Consider the following 20,513-nt stretch of genomic DNA (forward strand, 5'->3'; position numbering starts at 1 on the left):
ACACACTGCTTGAATCAGCCTCTCTTTACGCAAGTGAGAACCAGTTCAAGCTCCAACCTAATTCCACCGCAACCCACTGAAATGAGGCCAGTCTTCCACACAGCAGCATATCTTCCTGGTTATAGAGAAGGGGAAACTCAAGGGTGTTTTGGGTCATAATGCACACAGTCTTATCAGTCTTTCATCACATCGACTAGAACATTGTGGTAAAAATGTAAAAAAGCCACCCTCGATCCTGCAGATGGTGAAAGGTTCTGGAATTTCAAAGATGGACATCAACCACGAATGGCCGCGTGAAATAGAAAACTTCAGGAGTCCAGAGAAAGGGTGTAGATTTCCAGTTTATCTTCTCAGCCAGCCTTACATAACTCAGCAGGCCAGAAAAAGCAGGAAATGGATCGTTCCAGTACAGGAAGGCACTGCTAAAGAAATCAAATCACAGCCACTGATGAAGCCAGCTGGTTATGAGATGAGTTTCAGCTCCATGAAACCAGGTTTCTCCTTCATTTGTATTTTTTAACCAATAAAAATGTTTCCGCCCAGCCAATGACTTTTTGAATGGGATTCAAACTTAGAGCTAAAATCAGATGCCACTGCTATAATTACATCTGGACTGTGTGTATTTGCAAAGGATGCATTTTGATCATAGCCACGCTTAAGTGAACCACATAATACGGGAATAATGATGTTATGGGAAGGGGGCATGAAAAGCAAGGACCAGACACAGTATGAATACCTATAATTGTTTTTGCAGAAAACTTGAATTTCATGTGGTCAAAGCCAGCAGGCAGCTATGATGTGCTAAAACAGATGGACAAATGCTTGAATGGGTATTCAATTCTTTTTTTTTTTTGTTATGTGTATATGCTGTTTGGTCGCAATGAAAAGTTTATTTTTTACGTATTAGAGTATTGTTTTTATTTCTTTTACACAACGTCCCAACTTCATTGGAATTTAATTTTAGACATTGCAAAGCACTAAAACGTTTTTCATGCCAAAATAGTTAATCTTCAGTCATTCAACACCCAGGTGATGTTTGCGAAGTAACTATATTATCTTCTTATTCAAGTGAAGATTCTTATTTGGGCATCGGTATGAGGATTGGAAATCAGTTATTTTAATGTTGAAATCGTCCCATGAAATACAAGCTGCATGTTATTATGTTAAGGTGTTAGGTCGAGTATGTGTGTGTGTGTGTGCATGAGAGACTGCTCAATTACTGCATGAACAGTGACTGAAAAGACCATGCAGAAAGGTGGGACTTCAATAGAAATAAATACAAGTCACAATGGAGCAAAGAATGCAGCACACACTCAATTAAGTTTCATTAACCAAGTTGCATTTCAAACTGATATTTAGAATTGTTTTAACAAAACTATAAAGCACATCTAATTTTAAAGGCTGCGCGCTCAAAGTGTGGGGGAGGGAGGCTTGGGGGAAGTTTTCCATTTGCAGGTGCAACACATGAATGAGGATTCCAAAAGGTGCAAATAAAATGAGGCTGGTTCAGGTCCTCGCTGCAGGAAGAAACGTTGTGACTCCACAACTTCACTAGTTTTGTAACCCCTCCAACATCTGCTTTGGCAACCAAATATTGACAGCTGAAGACATACCAGTAAGATTGTTACATCTCATTTTGTATGCTTGTATATAAGCTAAAGAAGCAGGAATAAAAATAACAGTGAACTTAAGAAAATATTTGGAGCGGTTCCGCCTAACACTTCATGTAACACTCCAATTTTTATGGTTCAGTTTTATTAGTTGATCTCCGATCCTTAAGGCAGTTACATCAAGAGTCATACTAATGTAGTGTTAGATTGGAGGATGTCTTGGCAGCGTTCAGACTTGAAGTGTGCAAATCAATGCACTGCCTGTCAACAGATTTAAATATGCTAAAATGTACTGGGAGGGGAAAAAAATCACATTGAAGTCATTAAAGAACATGCAGCCTTTCCAATTTGTCTGACTTGGCCTGGGCCAAAATGTGTAGCTTCAACGACACCTTAGAGATTGCTTTATAGAAATAAGCAAAGCTGAGAACGATTCAAAAGTATCAAATTAATTTCATAACTAGATCAGTAAATCACATTTTCCAGTGCAGAATTGGGAAATAAAACTGTTGAGTAACAAAAAATCAGTCTCGTCCAGCGAAGGTTGTGTGGGGAAAAAGCAGATGTTTTAAAAAACACCCCCTTATCACACCACCTTGGGGAAACATTTTTGACATAATGATTTCCGAACACTAAACATAATTTAGCTTGCATTCTTGCTCAATACATTATACATGTTTGAATATAATCCCCTGAAAACTTGCAAAGAGAGAATGATGTAGTGCTAAATTGTGGAGATATAATCCTCAGGATTTGAGAGTGGAGACAATAGTATGATTTTTCATCATTTTAAAGCCTCATTTTATGTACTAGACAATTTTTTAAATAATTCATATTTGGCAGGATGCTTCTCTGTAGAAATTTTGCAGGACAGATTTATTATTTTTATTTTATGTGTATTAAAAAAAGTACACATTCTGTTAAGAAAATTCAAGTTACTGAAAACAATGAATAATGAACTTTACCCTCCATATTGCAATATTTTTTTTCGGATATTTGTCGTTGCCAAACATCCAGAGGAAAAGCAAGCGAATGGATGGAACACCACTGTAACATCCAAAAGCAATACTTTGTAAGTTTGCCTTTTGAAACTCAAATGGAACAAAATGGATTCCATCCTAAATGAAACAAATCCAAAGTCTTGCGGTGCAGTCATTGCCATTGTAAGTCCTGGAGACTAAAAAGCAGCATTTACAGTACCTAGAAGCAGGCAAAAATATTTACAGCACCTAACATACATAAATACTTTTCACAATATTGATTCATGCCAGGGATCAGGAAACGCCGATCATTTAAGGGAAAGTTTTTGTTTCTAATGGCATTTGATCAGGACTGAAGTTAGGGTAGAAATTAATCCCATATTTTAACAGTGGTTCTAATGAAGACAGTCTAATTCCAAACCAGTTTTCACCTCACTAATTTATAAAACATTTCCTTCAATACTTTTGCAGACCGAAAAATAAACATCAATGTAAGCAATTTGTAGTAATCATTATTAATTGAGGTTGATCATGACATTTACCAACTGTGGTGTTATTATCCGCAAGGTTGACATAGGTCATCTCTGTTTGCCTTAGATGGTAATCTTGGGCTTAACATCTGTACTGCAACACTGTGTGTGGGCCGGAGTGAAGTGAGATCACAACAACACTAAAGCCCATAATCTACCAGAGTGGAACGCTTAATCAGCCTTGTAGGTGCTACTTCAGAGGTGGCAGCTTCAAACCCATGCCTTTCATTATGTCGGTTGAAAAAAAACTAACAAAAAAACCCTTCAGTATGTTAGTTGATATGAACTAAACTCAGAGGTGGGCATTCCATCAAGACTGACAGAAGGTCCGTCAAGCCATCACTGACGGACAATTGCTGAGAAATGAGGGGAAATGTAGAAAACTGACGGACTATGCTTGCGGGGGTGAATATACACGGGTGTTGCTTTGAGTGAACTGCATTGACTATGGGCTCATCTCGCTCCTCTCATTGCAGATTCCTTGGTCCTCGCTCTTCTGTTTACATACTAGCATCTCCAACCAGAATTTCAATCAAGGAGGGAGGAGATGACAAAGGAGCGAGGCGCTTTCATGCTCTATGTTTGAAGCACAAGTATTATACCTTTCATTGGTTGCCATGACAACAGAAATGTAACAATCTTTGAGTGTAATATTTTAAATATGTGTGTTAATTTGAATATAAACCTTTCTCATATTGGTCTTCTGTTAAATCTTGGTGAAATAATTTATTTAATTAAAAAATACATCCGGTTTGGGTTACGTATGCTGGATGGATTGTCAGACAGACCTTGTCAAACTTGAAAAAGAATATGGCGGTAAGATGAAAGTTAATTAAAAAGGCATGTAGGGTTTTCAAGACGTAGACTTCAGACAAAAATTAATATGAGCTCAAATTATTACTTTATGTGCTAGCTAATAATATATACGTGTTTGCTATGGTTGGCTACTTAGCGACACGTGCCGTGGTTTGCTGGTAAGCAACAGGTGGTGAGTCAACGTTTCAAGCTTGTTTGGTGGACTCGAGAGGACATTTGATGGAGCGAAAACTATGGTAGTTCATATTTTCATGGTGCAAAAAGCCGGGTAGAGTCAGGGTAGAGCTGCTGTGCAATTGAGAGGAGGCAGAAGAGGTGGCACAGGCATCTGATCAGGATGCCTCCCTGGTATAGTGTTCCGGACCAGGAAACACAGAAGAGACCATGTCCCACCTGGGAACATATTGGGATCCCCCAGAAGAGAGGGCAGTCCGGGCTTCCCTGCTTAAACCGCTGCCTCTGCGACTCGACCCCAGATAAGTGGCAGATGATGGTTGGATTGGGGATGGATGGATAAACTGGGGATACATTCCCATCACCACAAATTGGGGGAAATGACATGAGATAACGTCAAATAAATAATAAAATTGATACATTTCATCCTATCACAAGAAATGGTTATACCTCTACACTTAAACCCAATGAAACGTACAAAGGGTTGTGCATGAAAGACGTCGTCAAGGAAATAGTGCGAGATTTGTATCATACGAATTGAAACAACAAATTTAAGCAAAAAGTGCTCTAGCAAAAGTATTAGAGACTACAGACAGTATTGAAGTGTTCAGACGAACCTTTAACAAATTTAAATAGATCACATTATTACATCCCATTAAATCATTATATTTTTTTAGATATGTTCATACCCTATATATGTGGACTGATCCTGTCTGAAGAGCGACTTTCTTTCCAGCTCCTAAGAAACAATGGATGTACATTTATTTCCTCAGCTTTAGCCTCAACAGGAGGTGCAACAACGACCTACCTATGATCATCCATCTCCATCCGTAAGATGAAGTGGCTCATGTCATGAGCCTAGGGAGCCCCCTTGAACAGCCGAACTTACTTTAGCGGGGTTTATCAGCTATTGAGCATTCCATGGAATGACTTCACAAGACACATGCTGACACGGGAGTCACTGAAATTTCCTGATGAGAAAACAATCATTAATCACCAGTGATGACGGTCAGCTGGGAGCCTATATACACAGCAAGCCTTTTTTGTAAGAAAAAAAAAAGTGACAAAGAAAGATGAATGTTCACCACTAAACACTGAGTTGTTTCTTCAGCCAACAAACTTATAAAAGTAAGCATGTCCGCAAATCTTCTGATAGGTGAATGTGTTTCTTTCCCCCTCCACCATCTGCCCCATCAAAAGATCAGTGAATCAACCATGTTTTCACACTTAATAGCGCTTGACCCTTGGCCTTCTGAACAGAGCTGATGGAGTGTTTAGGCTCCATGAAGCAGATTAACTAGTAAAGTCAAGCATGACAAGAAAAGGCTGCAGTTTCCACACAGAAAGCCTTTATACTTGACTTCCAGTTCGAGACCAAATCTGAGCTGTGATGGTGGCCCAACGACAAGACATGCATGCATACACACCTACGGTACAGTGGCACTGTTGTTTTGGTCATGTGTACTGATGTGCACCTTCACACAGAAGATAAAGTCAATTTAACACTCCAAATGCTGAATTTAAACCTGAAGCCTCAATTGCCCGAATATGATTTACTGCTAATATCTGTTTTTACTTATTTGCATGCATTTCAAGAGACACACATCCAATAAGGCTGTGTGTTTACGTTCATGAAACGTAAATGCAGAGACGTCCGTACTGCATATGAGTGAACAACAATACATAATACCAGAGGAGTGCATTCCGTCAGGACAGACGAACTTTCTCAGTCCGTCACTGACAGACTACCGTTTTGCTGACGACTGACAGAAATACGTGCCCCCTGTCTCATGTGTTTGTTCATAGGGGTGAACATACATTGAAACGCGTTGCCGGAAACGCTCAGCTTTGACTTAGAACTCTGGCCGTCACATGATTGATTTCTTTACACTGGCAGGATAGTAGCAGTGGCAGGTGAAGGATTTACAATGCGGAGCAATGTTAAGATGTGTGTTTATCAGTCAACATTTTGTCCCAGTGAATTCACATCTCACTTTTGATGGAAAGCAAATAAGACACATGCGCAAGCTGGACACATTGGATATTACAGATTTCTGGTCAAGCACCAGGTGTGCAATTTACTGCTATTGCATCAGCACATGGAGAGAAAATGATCAATCGTGTCAAGAGCAGCTCATTCAATGCAGGTTTCGCAAAGCTATTTTTCAAAATTTTGGAACTGTGTTGGCAAATCCAAACAGTAACCCACAGGAGCTTGTGCTCTGTGCATCCTGACCCACAACATGCTGTGACGGGTGATCAGTTAGGATCAACATTCACTATGGGCTCATTTTTCCCACAATGCCTGGCTAGGGTGGCAAATGTATCTTGAAGTTGGTGCAGATCGGCAGTGGTTAATATTTAGACCTGAAGCAAACCACACTAAGGACGTTTAAAAGTGCACCGAGACCATCTCAAAAAGTGGGTCTCAGCTTGGTTGTTTGATCTGCACCAGGATTCGATTGGGTGTATTCACACCTGCATACAATGTACGGACTAGCATTGGAAATGAAGCCCAGTCTGTTTTAACAAAACAGTGAAAGAAAGAAAGAAAGAAAAATAAAGCCCAATGCAGTAAGCCGTCACCAATCAGCTGATATGCATCATGCCGTCGGAAGATTATTCTTTACTAGATAGAAACCGCCAGAAAATGTAAGTCTGGTATCGATACTGTACATGTTTTTCCCCAATCTATACGCAGATTGCAGGGCCCACTTACAAAATGTGGTTTTGTTCAGCAGGTCATTAGCCACACTGGGCGGAACGTGGTCGGGCCGACATTTATTATGAATGAGGCCGGAAGGGTAGCCAGGTCACGGCCGGACGGCGGGAGACTGACCGACCAGAAAGTGTCAAGTGCCCAGCTCTGAAAACATGCAAGTAATATTTTTCACATTGTTCTCCAGAAATGGAGAAATCTTGGGCTACGCGGCAGAGGTGAGCTGTGTCAAGAAGAGCTTAGGCTTCTATTTACATTAAAATCATCCCAACTAAACATAAAGTGACAGGAGACACTTCTATTCAATGGTGGTTTTGGCACCACAGAGTGGCTAATTGCTAGGGGGAACTCATCTGTAAATTTAAGCAATTTTGTTTTTTCATTTTATACTGGGTTCAAGCACATTTCCTGACATAAATGTGGATGAGTAATATGAGGAGGACAGTAGACCAGGACGGTCGTTCTTCTATCAGTATTTAGAGAATAAAATTACAAGGTTAAACTTGTTAAACTACTTGAATAATAATCTAGAAATGGGGCAAAGAAAGACATTATAGCTTCAGACGCAAGCTTGTGGATGAAAGCTTCACCAGTTCAGTTGCTAAATGTTGAAATGAGTTATCACTTGCACAGTGACGCTGGACCCCTATGAACCGAGGTAACAGAAAGCAGGAACTGAGAAAGCGCTAGGATCTGTATTATTGGCCTTTTCCATGTGAACTCTTTGCTGAATTCAGCAGTTTACTGCAGTTTGCCTTTTTCTGAGTTTTCCATCCAAATGTTGGATAATAAGACTTACCGCAACTTCCAAATATGGGTCATTTGATAGCTATAGCTGTAGCCTGAGTAGATCTGTTCACATGCTCCCAAGTTGGCTTTCAGGCGCACTTATTAAATGGCCACAAGGTGAATATTTTTAAAGGAAAGTCATTTTACATTTAACAGACAATGGATGTCTAGAAACAGAAAATGTCTATTACGGGCAACTCCCACTTTTAATAGGTTATAGGGACGGTGCCTGAATAAGAATAGCACATTTCTGCAAATTATGGACACTATCCTAAAAATGTTTGTAATTACATGTATTAATAGTTGATGATCCTAAAACATTGTATTGACATTACAATGCTTACAAACAAACTGTTAACACCAAAGCAAACTCTTTTAAGACGTGAAATGGCACCAAACATTGGGATTGCCTCCTGCAATTTCTACAGTAACATGAGCTGAATAAACTGAATTTAAAGGACCCAGCGAGTGGCACACAGATGGAGATTTTTTTTTACCACAAGCTACACAACTTCTTCCATTGGTACATACACCATATGTGCGTAAAACGGGTGTTCGTCAGTGACGGACAGACGTCCCATTCCGTCAATCTGATGGAATGCCCACTTCTGTAAAACAATATGTGTACAGTATTTACATGTCTTGCCAACGCGTATATGTCTCTCGCTCTCACTAGACCACGGAAATTGAATTTTCATTTGTGTGAAAGCTTCTGTGCATTTGATGGTTTCTAATTTGCGACGTTGCCAAATCATGCAATGGCAATTCGGATTTTGAATCAGGGCAAAACCAGAGGCTGAGACTCGCCACTCTATAAATGTTATGGCTGAACCCCACACTGTACGAGTGTGCAATTGAGGGTTACGCAGTTCAATTGACTCCGCCCTGCGCCTAGTGTAATGGAAAAGCAACCGAGGCCTGAGCAGTGTGGTGTCTGAACTGTGGTGTCTATGGTCTAATGGAAAAGCGGCCATACGGATACCTCTAACATGTGACAGAGAAGCAATTTTGGAAATCGTAAAAGCTCACCATGAGCTCTCTTCCGTCCTGCGGGAGTGTCCCATTCTTATACGCCTGGGCCTCACCAACCACAGCTGGTAACTATTGCAACTTGCCGTATCCTTCGGCGAAGTTGTTAGCCTCCCACAATCAGCTCTGGCACTTCTGACGATTACCTGGCATGCCGCTTAAGCACTGGGGCCGAGTGGGTGATGTAGTTATCTGCCAACATTACCAAGGCGGTCGGGAGACACAGCCATGGGCTACATGCAAAGTTAAAAGCTATAATAGCTGTGGATGAACCCCAAACTCAGCCATCCAGCAACAGTGTGTGTGTGTGTGAAGGAGAAATACTGACTATATGAACAGCAAGTATGCCCCAGATATGCAAGGGTCCTGTGAGAGCCAGTTCTTCTTCAGGTCCATGTATTATCATAGCAAACTTAATGACAATATTGTTAAGACACTCAACCCAACTCAATTGTATTTAGAAAGCACTTTAAGACAACCACCGCTGTATTGTATGCAAAGTACTGTACATGGAGCAAAACAGCAAACAAACAAATTAAGAATGAAGACAGTAAAAAGCACGAAAACAGTGAGTAAGTGATTAAGTTTCATGCTGAGTCAAAACCCATAGAAAAAAAAAAGTTTTATGACGAGTTTTAAAGATGGGAAGTGAGGGGGCTTGCCTAACATTTAGTGGGAGAGGGGCCAGCAATGGAAAAGGCTCGATCCGCTCTGAGCCTTCGCTTAGTCCTCGATACCCCTAATAGTGTCTGGTCCGCAGACCTGAGGCACCGGATAGGTGCGTAAGGGAGATGGAGCTCAGAAAGTTAAGGTGGGGCAAGACCATTTAAAGATTTGAAAAGTAATAGAATCTTAAAAAGAACTCTAAAATGTACAGGGAGCCAATGAAGGGACGCCAGAGTAGGAGTACTAGTCAAGAGGCGAGCAGCAGCATTTTGGACCAACTGGAAACGCATCATAGAGTATTGGCTGACTCCAAAATAAAGTGCATGACAGTAATCCAGCTGAGATGTGACAAAGACACGAATTACTGTTTCAAAGTGCTGTTGAGAAAAGGAGATACTTTACCTTAGCCAGCTGCCGAAGATGAAAAAAAGCTGGGTTTGCCGGTTGAATTTAAAAACATGAATAATGTGACTTAAAACTAAGCCATTTAAAAAAAAATAAATAAATAAAATGTGGTTCCGCTGTAATAGTTGCTAATACAAATGACAAGATATTTTCTTTAGCTTGGCTCATGATTGTTTGAGGTTATGGGATATGGCCGGACCCGCGCATGAAATGCATAGGGGGGTCAAATTATTATTACCTTCCAAACAAGGTGTGCATTACTGTGTGAGTGCAGGGGTGCATGCATGATTGGCACGAAGACAATATTGCAACTTCCACAGCGTCTTTGAGAAAAATACCTTCTTTTTAATTTCTTGCTTCAGACAGTACCTCTCACAATTTACAATGTTGCTCAATGCAAGAAAGGCGTTGTGTCGTGTTTGTTTCCCATGTTGTACTGTCACAAAATGTTGTTCTGCCATATTTCATCACAATTTGTGCTAAGTGAGCACAACAAACCACTAAATCTCTATAGTTCAATCTAAATTTCCCGTGCATGTCTCACTCACTGCTCCCACATTCAGATATGTGGCTTGAGCTGATGTACCACGCAAGCATGAAGCACAGCTTGTAATTTGACTAGCCTTAGTTTTGCGTCTGAAGGCAAGTGCAAAAATGAGTCGGACAGTTTCAAGCAGGGAAAACTTATATTGGTGATTTTGAGATATTAATTTCTTCAATGATCAAATCCAAATTATGACATGACATTACATTACTCTTTATAAAGTAATTCCCTCCCTAGCTCATATTATTGCAGAGCACCTTCTCACCTTGTTGTCCAGCTGTTTGTCACAACTTGGATGCAGGAATCAAATTGTGACCTAACTGCAAATTTCAATGCCCCTTGATTCAATTCGTTGGATTGTGTGTTCAATCATTTTGCACATTTATGTAAAATTCATTGCGAGTGTGTGTCACCTTGGTCTTCTAAATATCAGGCCGTACTGCTGGCATGCCAGGCCAACGGTGGGTGTGTAAATGATGGGCATGAATCTCTCAATGTCTGACAAAAGCACACGGTAGAAGAGCTTCTCGCTGCGATCCTGGAGCCCCATCAAAAACACGTACCTGAGAATGACAAGGATGAACACAGTGGAAAACGACACATGTTAATATTTAACCTCTTGAGGGCTCGTACCTGATGGAGTTTTATTTAAGTCAGATGTTACATTCAATGACGTAAATGGAACGATAAGCGCAGCAGCAAAAAAGTGTTTGGGAGATAAAATACGAAAGAAAACCAATGGGAAAGTAAGTAAAGCACAATAGTGAGAGGAAAAGCAAAGTGAGTGAAATGAATTAGATGTGCTATACAATAACTACTTGTATCTTGGGAAAAACCTTCACAAGGTCTTTATTGTGTGAGTTCTTTGACTGGGAAGTAAAAGTTACCCAAATGAGGTAGAACATGCCAAAAACTGTTATTTCTAATCAGAACAGTTTCCATAAGTTCTCAAGCACAAGGTGGCTCTTGTTGTGTGGATGAAAGGATTCCACATCCTCTCTGCTTTATATTAAGCTCCAGCAGCTGCACAAACGATGATGACTGATGTTGAGAAATGTTTTTTTGGAAAGCCGTATTAGTTTCTGCCATACATAATATATCACATTTTTTTTCATGTTCCAATATATACTGTTTATTGTTTTTTTGGTCAGGTATTTCAAATGCAAACATGCGTATACACTAAACCAACAAGTGAATGTTGTCCGCAGACTTGAACAAAAAATTATTCTCACACAGTTGAATTCGCCATAAATCCTGGGCGTCGATCCTGCATGCTACTCTATGCGGAAGGTTCACGGCCTTCCAAACACAAAGTCCAAGAAACTGAGCTTCATTATTGTTATGTATACAAGAACTTTCATCCACAATCGCTTATCCTGGTCTGTTAAGGTTGAGCTGAGGCCTCTCCGAGGTGACTTTGGCGTGATGTGGGGTACACCGTACACAGACTATCTATTCCATGAGGCTTCAGCATTTTATTTTTTGTGTAGAGCTGAAGCTGATACCAGCTCATGTCATGTCATTATCCACACCGCTTATCCTGTACGCAGTGTACGGGGTCGCGGGAGGGTGCTGGAGCCGATCCCAGCTGACTACGGGCGAAAGGCGCACTACACCCTGAACTGGTCGCCAGCCAGTCACAGGCCAGACATAGACACCGTCACTGAGTGGGAACCGAACCCACACTGCCCGCACACAAGTCAAGCGCTATGTACCACTACACCATCAGTGACTGTACCACCTGATGTGTTTGCCACAAGTCAGCTGAGCTCAGCTTCAGATTACCCTTGACTGGCTGTCAGTCAAATATAAACATACAACCACTCATGCTCATATTCACCCCTAACATGCATGTTTTAGATGGATGAGAGTAGGAAGGACTACCCAGAAGGGAAAAAAAAGACAAGAAAGAAAAAAGAAACTGAAAAAAAAGAAACAACTAAAATGTTTGTTTTTTTAAAGTTATTTGGCCTCTGAATATATGAAAAGAAAAAAATGACATATATCAGATATATGGGTAATGGGATTGTTAAATTTGGTTATAGTTGATGTCTTATATTTAAGACAGCATATTGAATGCGCTTTGTTACAGCTCCAGCTGTTGTGAAACGCGCTATATAAATAAAATTGTGAGTAAGTAACATTTGTTTCAATGTTTAGGTTTAGTTACTGGTTTAGTCTACTTGCTTCGAGTGCAGCCTGTTTACATGCATGTCTTTGCATTCTGTTAATTGAACACATTTGTACATTTGGGCCGCACGGTGGGTGACTCGTTAGCATGTTCACATCACAGTGAGTTTGTGGGTTCGATTCCTGCCCCAGCCTTCCTGTATAGAGTTTGCATGTACTCCCTGTGGCTGTGTGGCTTTTCTCCGGGTATTCCGGTTTCCTCACACAATGCAAAAACATGCATAGTATGTAACTTGGACACACCAAATTGAAAACAGAAAACCTTAATTTTATGTGTTTTGCTAAGCAGTGTCTGCATCTATATTACACAGATGTGTGTGTGTGTGTGTGTGTGTGCATCTTTCTACCGACCACTGCGTGCCAGTGCAGCTCTGTAACAAATATTTAAGAAATATGACGTGAAGGTTGCATGAACTGTATTAGATTAAGGTCCACATGTTAAAAGAGGCCGAAATCCAACCTTGAAAATACAGAATACATTTGGCTTTTATTGTTCATACTGCCAAGAAAAGTCACATTTTGAAAAATCTGACAGAGGTTAAAATATTGCACTGACATGATAAAACACGATGACTAACATTCTATTTTAGCTTTGACATTATTAAGCAGTATCTTCTCTTGCTTTATCCTGAAACCTCTCAGCGGGCCTAAAAGTTTTATTATTGTATTAGCTTTTTTTTTTAGCATGAGTTACCAAGTCTCTGGCACGCATATTTATTTTTAGTTTGTTATTGTTTTCTAATAAGACCGCTGGGCAAAATTACCTTCCCTCTTGCTGACTGTCACAGTTGGAGTCTGGTGACAACATTTTGGATCGAGGGATATGAACTTGTGCTGCAATGCTGTTGTGATTACTTGTCATAATAGATCAAAGCTCCACTGAATATTGATTTAATAGATTAAATGGATGAAGCATTGTCAAGGAGACTGAAAGAGGATTACGCCTCTATCCATCCATTTTCTGAACTGCTTATCCTCTCATGCTGGAGCCTATCCCAGCTGTCTTCGGGCGGTTGGCGGGGTACACTCTGAACTGGTTGCCAGGTAATCACAGAGATAAACATCCATTCACATTCACATTCACACCTACGGAAAATTTAGAGCAGCTGTCCCCGACCACAATTCGGTACCGGGCCGCAGATACCCCACCCCCAATATTAGATTTTTTTTTTTTTCAGAACGTCATCCAACCCGGTCGATTACCTTCCAAAGGGCAATAAAATCAGGTCTGGATGATTATGAATCGATCCCGCCGACCGATGCACTGTGAGGCCATCGTGCTAACCAGTCATCCACTGTGTCTGTCCAATCAACAATGCCGGCAAAATCAGATCATTAATCCATGGGAGCAAAGCCTTAGGATGGAATGTACTGAGTCCACAGACATATTATAAGTCACATCGCTAGAGCATGGGAATCAAGATAAAAATCTAATAAGCCTTTTAAGATGTTGATGCATGATGTTGCTATGGTGCTTAAATAAAAGTGCAGTAAGAATCTATTTAAGTCTGTCTCACAACAAAATCACTCATCCTTGACAATGAAAATGACTGACGATGGAATGGGTGATGAAGAGACGGGGGCGTGGAGGAGGCAAATTCCCAAGAAGATAATATCAAGGCACTTGGCTCATGATTTAAAGCAGCAGACCAGGCTGTGTCGTTCAGCAGTGTGCCTGGTATGGGAACAAACAACTTCTACTCATGTATGTAGACTGCTTAGGAATGAAGCATGCAAAATAGAACTGATGTTGAATGTTATGTTTAAAGGGTTTAGAAAAACACTTGTGGGAGGAAAAGGGAGGATACAGGGATTTTTTTCCCCTTAGGGGTGGGGGCTGAGTTAAGGGCAAGTGTGTTTAATGAAATATTTCATGTTAAATAAATACAAAGCAATACAGATATAGACTTCACGCAGAGGCTGTACAATCCTCTGGGAAATCTATCAAAATTCCCCCAAAATCCAGAAACAAGATAAAAACGAGTGTGCCTTCCCACTAGAGAGTATTCAGTCTGTGTTTAAGGCTCACCTATCCAGGTCATCTTTCTTCATTTCATAGTTCTTAAGTACTCTTAGCAGCTGGACATCTTGAGTAATGAAGCAAGGAGGAAGCAGGCCGTGGATTCCCAGCTGTAGACGTTCCTCCAGGGTGAATGCCATGCCCTTTAAACACACAGATTAAAGCTCATTAATAACCACCATTTTAACATGGGAAAGGACATGTACAGTAGATTGAATATGGTGTGACACTAAGGGCTCCATACTTGTGCCCAGAGCAAGTGCAGCGCAAAGCGCGGTCTAAATGTGGATACTTTCTTTTGGTATTTTTGCAGAAATGCGGAATTAGAAACAGGCAGTTTGCTCAGTTGTGGGCGTGAACACATCCAACTAGCTTCATGCCCAATGGAAATGACTGCTCTCATTTGCTTTAGATTCAGCGCACGAGACACGCATATAGTCTTTGACAGGTCGGAAGCTGAAACGGACTCACTCGACCACCTTAGTGAAGGCTTCGACCTGGTTCTAGCAGGCGTAAAGTTTAGTTTACTTTCAGCCACTAAATCTTCGGGTCATAGGAGACTTGTAAAAGAAAACGGCCTGAGTTCGGCGGTTTGCCCAGCATAATACAGCTCACGTTAAATTGAATTGAAATTATTTGAAACGCAGAATGCATGCACAAAAGATGTAATACCTAAACAACTTAAATCAATTCGCTGTAAAAAGTCAAAGACATAGTAAAAAAAGTAAATAGTACATTGATGAACTGTAATTTTCAATCTTTTTGTATTAATTTGTTGTCCCTGTGATGGCTTATCCTCGTGTTCTCAGACTTCCACTGAAATATGCAGCATCTTAAGTTAATTGAGAACAGAATGTGTGAAAGATTGTTATTTTGTCACGTCTGTAAATGTATTAAATTTGAATCTTGAAATAGTAATGTAATTTCTTTATGCCTGTGGCTGCAGACCAGTTTTTTTTGTCTCAAGCTAAAAGTGGTAAACCAAGTGACAGACGCTATATTGAAGCAAGAAGAACATTGGACAGAGAGTAACAATAAGACACACGTGCACAGAACCAAAGGAGACCCAAGAGCAAAACATTGAGTGGCTATATTGGAGACAAATACTGACTCAGCACTCACTTATGGGCTCAAACAAGGATGAGGCTTGAGTCATGGTGGTTGGTGATGTGTTGACTGATGATCACACATCATACCTCCCAGGAGCACAAAGGTCTCCCCTCAGAAGACGCAAGAAAGCCCAGTCAGCCTACTAAGCCACAGAACCCCAAGACCACCAAAACCAGTTCCCAACCAGCAATACTAATGAACACTGGCACACCCCGAGGCCAAACAAATGGTAGGGGCCAGATGTACACACCCTTGACCACTGAATCACCACCTGGATAGTCCCATTGGTGAGTTTCGACCACCATTACAAGAAGGTTCTCAGCCACGCACTGGCAACTGCCCTCAGTCTGTGTAGCCTCAAACCTCCTGACCTTTTCAGCTGCCTTTCCTGATCCATCCATCCAATAACTGCTTCTCCTCACAAGGGTAGCAGCGGGTGCTGGAGCCTATCCCAGCTATCTTCGGGCAGGAGGCGGGGGACACCCTGAACTGGTTACCAGCCAATTGCAGGGCAAACAAAGACGAACAACTATGCTCACACACACTCTCACCTCGGAGAAATTTAGAGTGTCCAATCATCCAACCAGGAACCAGGAAAGCCATGCAGGCACGAGGAGAACATGCAAACTCCACACAGGAATCCCGGAGTCGATCCCACGACCTCTGTACTGTGAGGCCATCATGGTAATCAGTCGGCCACCATGTTGCCCATATATATATATATATATATATATATATATATATATATATATATAATGAATAAAAAATACCTATTTTATCCTCATTAAAGTGCACAAGTTCCCTTCAGCTTGCCATTCAGGAGGTCCAGAGTTTAATATGGTCTTGTTGCACGGTCTATGCTGCGTCAAACTGTTACTAGCTGCTCTGTAATAAACTTAGTAAACTATACCATCAGTGACTACGATACAGTATGTTAAACATTTCAATTTAGTCAATCCCTAAATTACCTGCCACCCAGTAAAGCCTCAGCATGTTAGAACCTGTTGCAAATTAGAGGGCACATTGTAAACAACTCTCTCTTTGGACTAAATCCTGCCTTCATAATTACAGTGCACTTTATGTTGTTTATTGTTGGTTTGTACATCAATGTTGACCAATGGCTCCAAGTCTTAATTTCAGACTTTAGTGAGGGTGGATTGTATCAAATTGTATTTTGGTAGTAGTTACGGTAACTAAAAACAAGTACATGGAAAGCAGCTAAAAATCAGGTTATGTTTGAACTGATTAAATCATTTTGTTTGTTTATGATCTGAAAAAGGAATAGTAGGTGGCACGTGTCTGTGATTGCAACATTAATTGCCAGTGTATTTTTCTTGCATGAGCGCAGCAACGGGCCTGATTTAGGACATGATTGACTCCTTAATCATGAACTTCACTGAAGCTTTCTGTAGTCCAGTCTGTACTTAAGTGACCTCAGACAGACAGATGCAGTGCTGAGTTACAACTTTCCTCAATTATCATAAAAGGGTTTGTGTTTTTTTACAGATCCAGATGTTCAAATCAGACTCCATTCATTTGGAACAGGAACTGGCCCAAAATGCACTATTGCTGGGCTCCCTGCTGCCTCTGGGCATGGAGAGCAAGGATTACCGTATGTGGCAATATTTTACAGGCAAATCAAAAAAACGCATTGACAAAAATAGACCCTCTGAAATTCAAGTTGAATTCAGCTTGGATCTTGTTATTTACAGCTTATTTTTCTTATCTTGCATTGTATATATTGTAGCCTATTATTAAAATAAATACTGCATTTGTAATGCTGGCGTTCCCGGCGGTGCCGAGAACCCCGAGGTGGACTCGTTAAGAGCAGACAGGGACAAGCCAGAGAGGGTTGCAAGGAATTTATTATTCCGGCAGAGATCAAACGTAACAAAGGAACAATAACGAGGTGCCGATGGCAAAACCGAAAGTGCTGGTGGGGAACACACACCAGGGTAAAAACGCGATGAACAGAAAACGCTTGCAAAAGGCAAGAAAACAAGAACGAACGTAAATCGCTTACCGCGGAAGGGTAAGGAAAGCCAATCAGGAAGCAAACACGGCCAATAAGGGCTAAGGCTAGAGGCGGAGTCGAGGAACGGACAAGAGGTCGAAATACACGTGGAGCACAGAACAATGGCGAGAATAATCACTTGGTACATGGACGTGAGCAAGAGAATAATCCGACGCTGAACCGTCAGCGCGGAGGGTTTAAGAAGGACAGGTAATCATGACGTGATCAGGATCAGGTGCGTGGCAGGTGGGCGCGCCTCTCCAGGCGTGGCGGCATGCCCGGGGAAGAGCGCTGGAGAAACGCCCCCACGTCAGCTGGGTAAACACAAACAAACAACACGTGAGACATGGCACGAGAAAACGGGTCATGACAGCATTATCATATCCACTAATTATGCATGAATACTGCCATGAATTCAAAGCATTCAATGCTTCATTTGGAATAATTTCCTATGCTGCTGTTACATTACCAGAAATCAGCAGTGTGAAGGGGAGCTCTCATGTGATTGGAAAAGGATTTATAACAATTTTACAACTCATAGACTAGTTTAGGGGAGGCGTGGGAACCATTGATTCTAGGGTTGACGTCTCTTTCAGTTGAATGCTTTGCTCTCTGTCCCTGTCCCTTGCTCAGCAAGTAAAAGGGTCTACCAATCAATTGAATTTACTGAACTCCCAGTCAACATATTGATTGGCCTTTGTAAACTGAGGAAGGGTATTTCCAAAGTAGGCCACCCTGTGTTGGGCAAGAGTTTTATATAACAGGAATGATAGCATCTCAACTGTAAGATATCATACAAGTGTGGTTGTGTTGAAACTCTAGTCTTAAGGTGTCGAGTTGCATTAATCTACTCGATTTACAGTGGTAGGGTGTGTTCCTATTGTTTCTGGTGTTTGTATGTAATATTATCAAGTGCAAAATAGATTTCACCTGGAAGGGATCAGTTTCTTTTGTCCTCCTTTAATAACCTCTTCAGAATTTTGATTTTTTTTTTTCATAGGCATGTCATGATTACAAGTTTTGTGTGAGACAATCTTAAGATTATATTTATTGTTTGCTTATGATATGGAAATATTAGATCATATTTGGGAATGGAAACGGCAAACAGAATCCAATTTATTTTATTTTTATCTACGATAGTCAAAGTTGCCATTTGAGAAAATGTAATCAGTGGCTTTTGGAGTTAAGTAAACAAAAAAAGGCCAGCATTCACCTTTCAATCTTTTATGATTTGCACAGTCACAGTAAGAGGCTCATAAAATGCACACACACATTTGCATAGAAAAAATAGCATAATGCTTATTGGAACGCAGCTTGTAATGTGTTTGACTGCTGCCACGTTCACTTGCTCTTTGTGTACTGGGTTGGGCCAGATAAACCATAGAAGCTTCCACATGTCCCAGACCACATCTGAAGTGGCCGCACCATGTGCAGACACATGCGGTGGCCGCAGCATCATGTTCCAGAAGCCAAAAGTCAAAGTCATTTATCTCCCGGACCAGCGCTCAACTTCAGACTACTTCCATGCCCACTCCGAACTTGTATTCATTTGAGAGGAAACAGCAAATTAGTGGCCAAACAAGAAAGATCAAAGTTCAACCCCTTTGAAAGTGATACAATTCCTTTTGGGCATCTCAGTGCTTTGAAATAGTTGGCTTGCTGCAACATTTAAGGGTAAATGTTCAAAAACATAAACATTATGCTACTTCAACCTTTTCATTCCCATCTGTCACAAGCACACAGAGGCCAAACAGCAGGACACTCCCTTCTTTAAAACTACAGTCTGGAAAGAGTTACTGTAAATTCCTCAATGCCACTGTTTGTTTAACTTCGTCCAAAGGAGTAGGTTCCTTATCACAATATTCACACTGTGAGGAAACAATTCTCACACACTATTGTCACACGATATAATATCTCGTGTTACACCATGTGTCTGAAAATCATTTATTTCATGAGATGTAATTTCCACTAGAATGAATTTGATTACAGCCATGAGTGAGGTAACTGTCCTCTTGGGGTGGAAAAATGTCCTTTTATAATAGCAGGTTATTGAGTTTGTTCACAGAATGTCCATTGCGGAGTGAGCGGTGTGACGGCAAATTATGTTATCAGCGTAAAACCTAGACGCTATTAAACTGCTCGATAAGAATTTAAAACATTAATGGCCCTATTTTTGTGCCAAGTGCAAGTCTAGTGCAAAGCGCAGTTATCTCTGCTCATGGGTGGAGTTTTCCTCCTTTTGACACTTTGCTAGACTTTGGTCGCAAGAATTTTCCGTAATGGGGCCTTTGCGCCTCTGTACGCCGTCGTAGAATGAAGGTAGACTTTTCCCGGCCAATCATATGGCATCCCTCATTTGCATCAAATCCACATACGCCATTCCTGACATTGTGGAAACAGAAAACCATCCAATCTGGAGATCAAACCAACTCCGCTGGCTTTCGCGTACAGCACTAACCAGGAAGGTAAAGGTCTGGGCCACCAATTCACCAAACAGCGTGATAACCGCAAAGGAAGATATCACACGGGCTGGCATCCGTTGTTCATAACCCAACCACATGATTTCATATTCGGGATGCGGACAGACCTTTTTCGAAGTATACGCTCCCTCTAAATTGGTCGATTGACAGACAAGACACCAAAAACCCACATGAAAGAATCAGGCAATGTCGATGTGGAGTAGTAAAGTCGATTAGTAAACTAGTCGACTAATTTAATAGTAAGATGAAAGGTGAAAATGTCCAACGTAGGCTATACATGAATACCATACAGAGTGGTGTATAACTGCTGTAAAACTGTTGCATTAAATGACATTTTTACAGGCACTTAGGTGGTGAGGTATATTGTTAATCCTATAAGTCCTTGGGGTATAAATACACTAGGTACTCATACATAATTAGGGATATTCGGCTTCTGT

The 20,513-nt window shown here is 41.0% G+C and overlaps 1 protein-coding gene across 2 annotated transcripts in view; it reads right to left on the reverse strand.

The window, feature by feature from the left end:
* me1 (malic enzyme 1, NADP(+)-dependent, cytosolic) overlaps window positions 1–20,513 on the reverse strand; it is a 77,573-nt gene that overhangs the window by 29,960 nt on the left and 27,100 nt on the right. The window contains exons 2-4 of one of the 2 annotated variants that reach the window (XM_088307558.1): window positions 17,606–17,910; window positions 14,482–14,615; window positions 10,676–10,825 (exon numbers count right to left, since the gene is read on the reverse strand). In XM_088307558.1, the coding sequence (XP_088163684.1) occupies window positions 10,676–10,825; window positions 14,482–14,612 (281 nt within the window). In that variant the 5' untranslated portion in view covers window positions 14,613–14,615; window positions 17,606–17,910. The remainder of the gene's footprint in view (window positions 1–10,675; window positions 10,826–14,481; window positions 14,616–17,605; window positions 17,911–20,513) is intronic. The other variant, XM_088307557.1, reaches the window with a different exon arrangement.

Source organism: Idiotropiscis lumnitzeri, chromosome 10 (genome assembly GCF_059441095.1).
Source record: "Idiotropiscis lumnitzeri isolate Australia: NSW breed Sydney's pygmy pipehorse chromosome 10, RoL_Ilum_1.0, whole genome shotgun sequence".
Lineage (NCBI taxonomy): Eukaryota > Metazoa > Chordata > Actinopteri > Syngnathiformes > Syngnathidae > Idiotropiscis > Idiotropiscis lumnitzeri.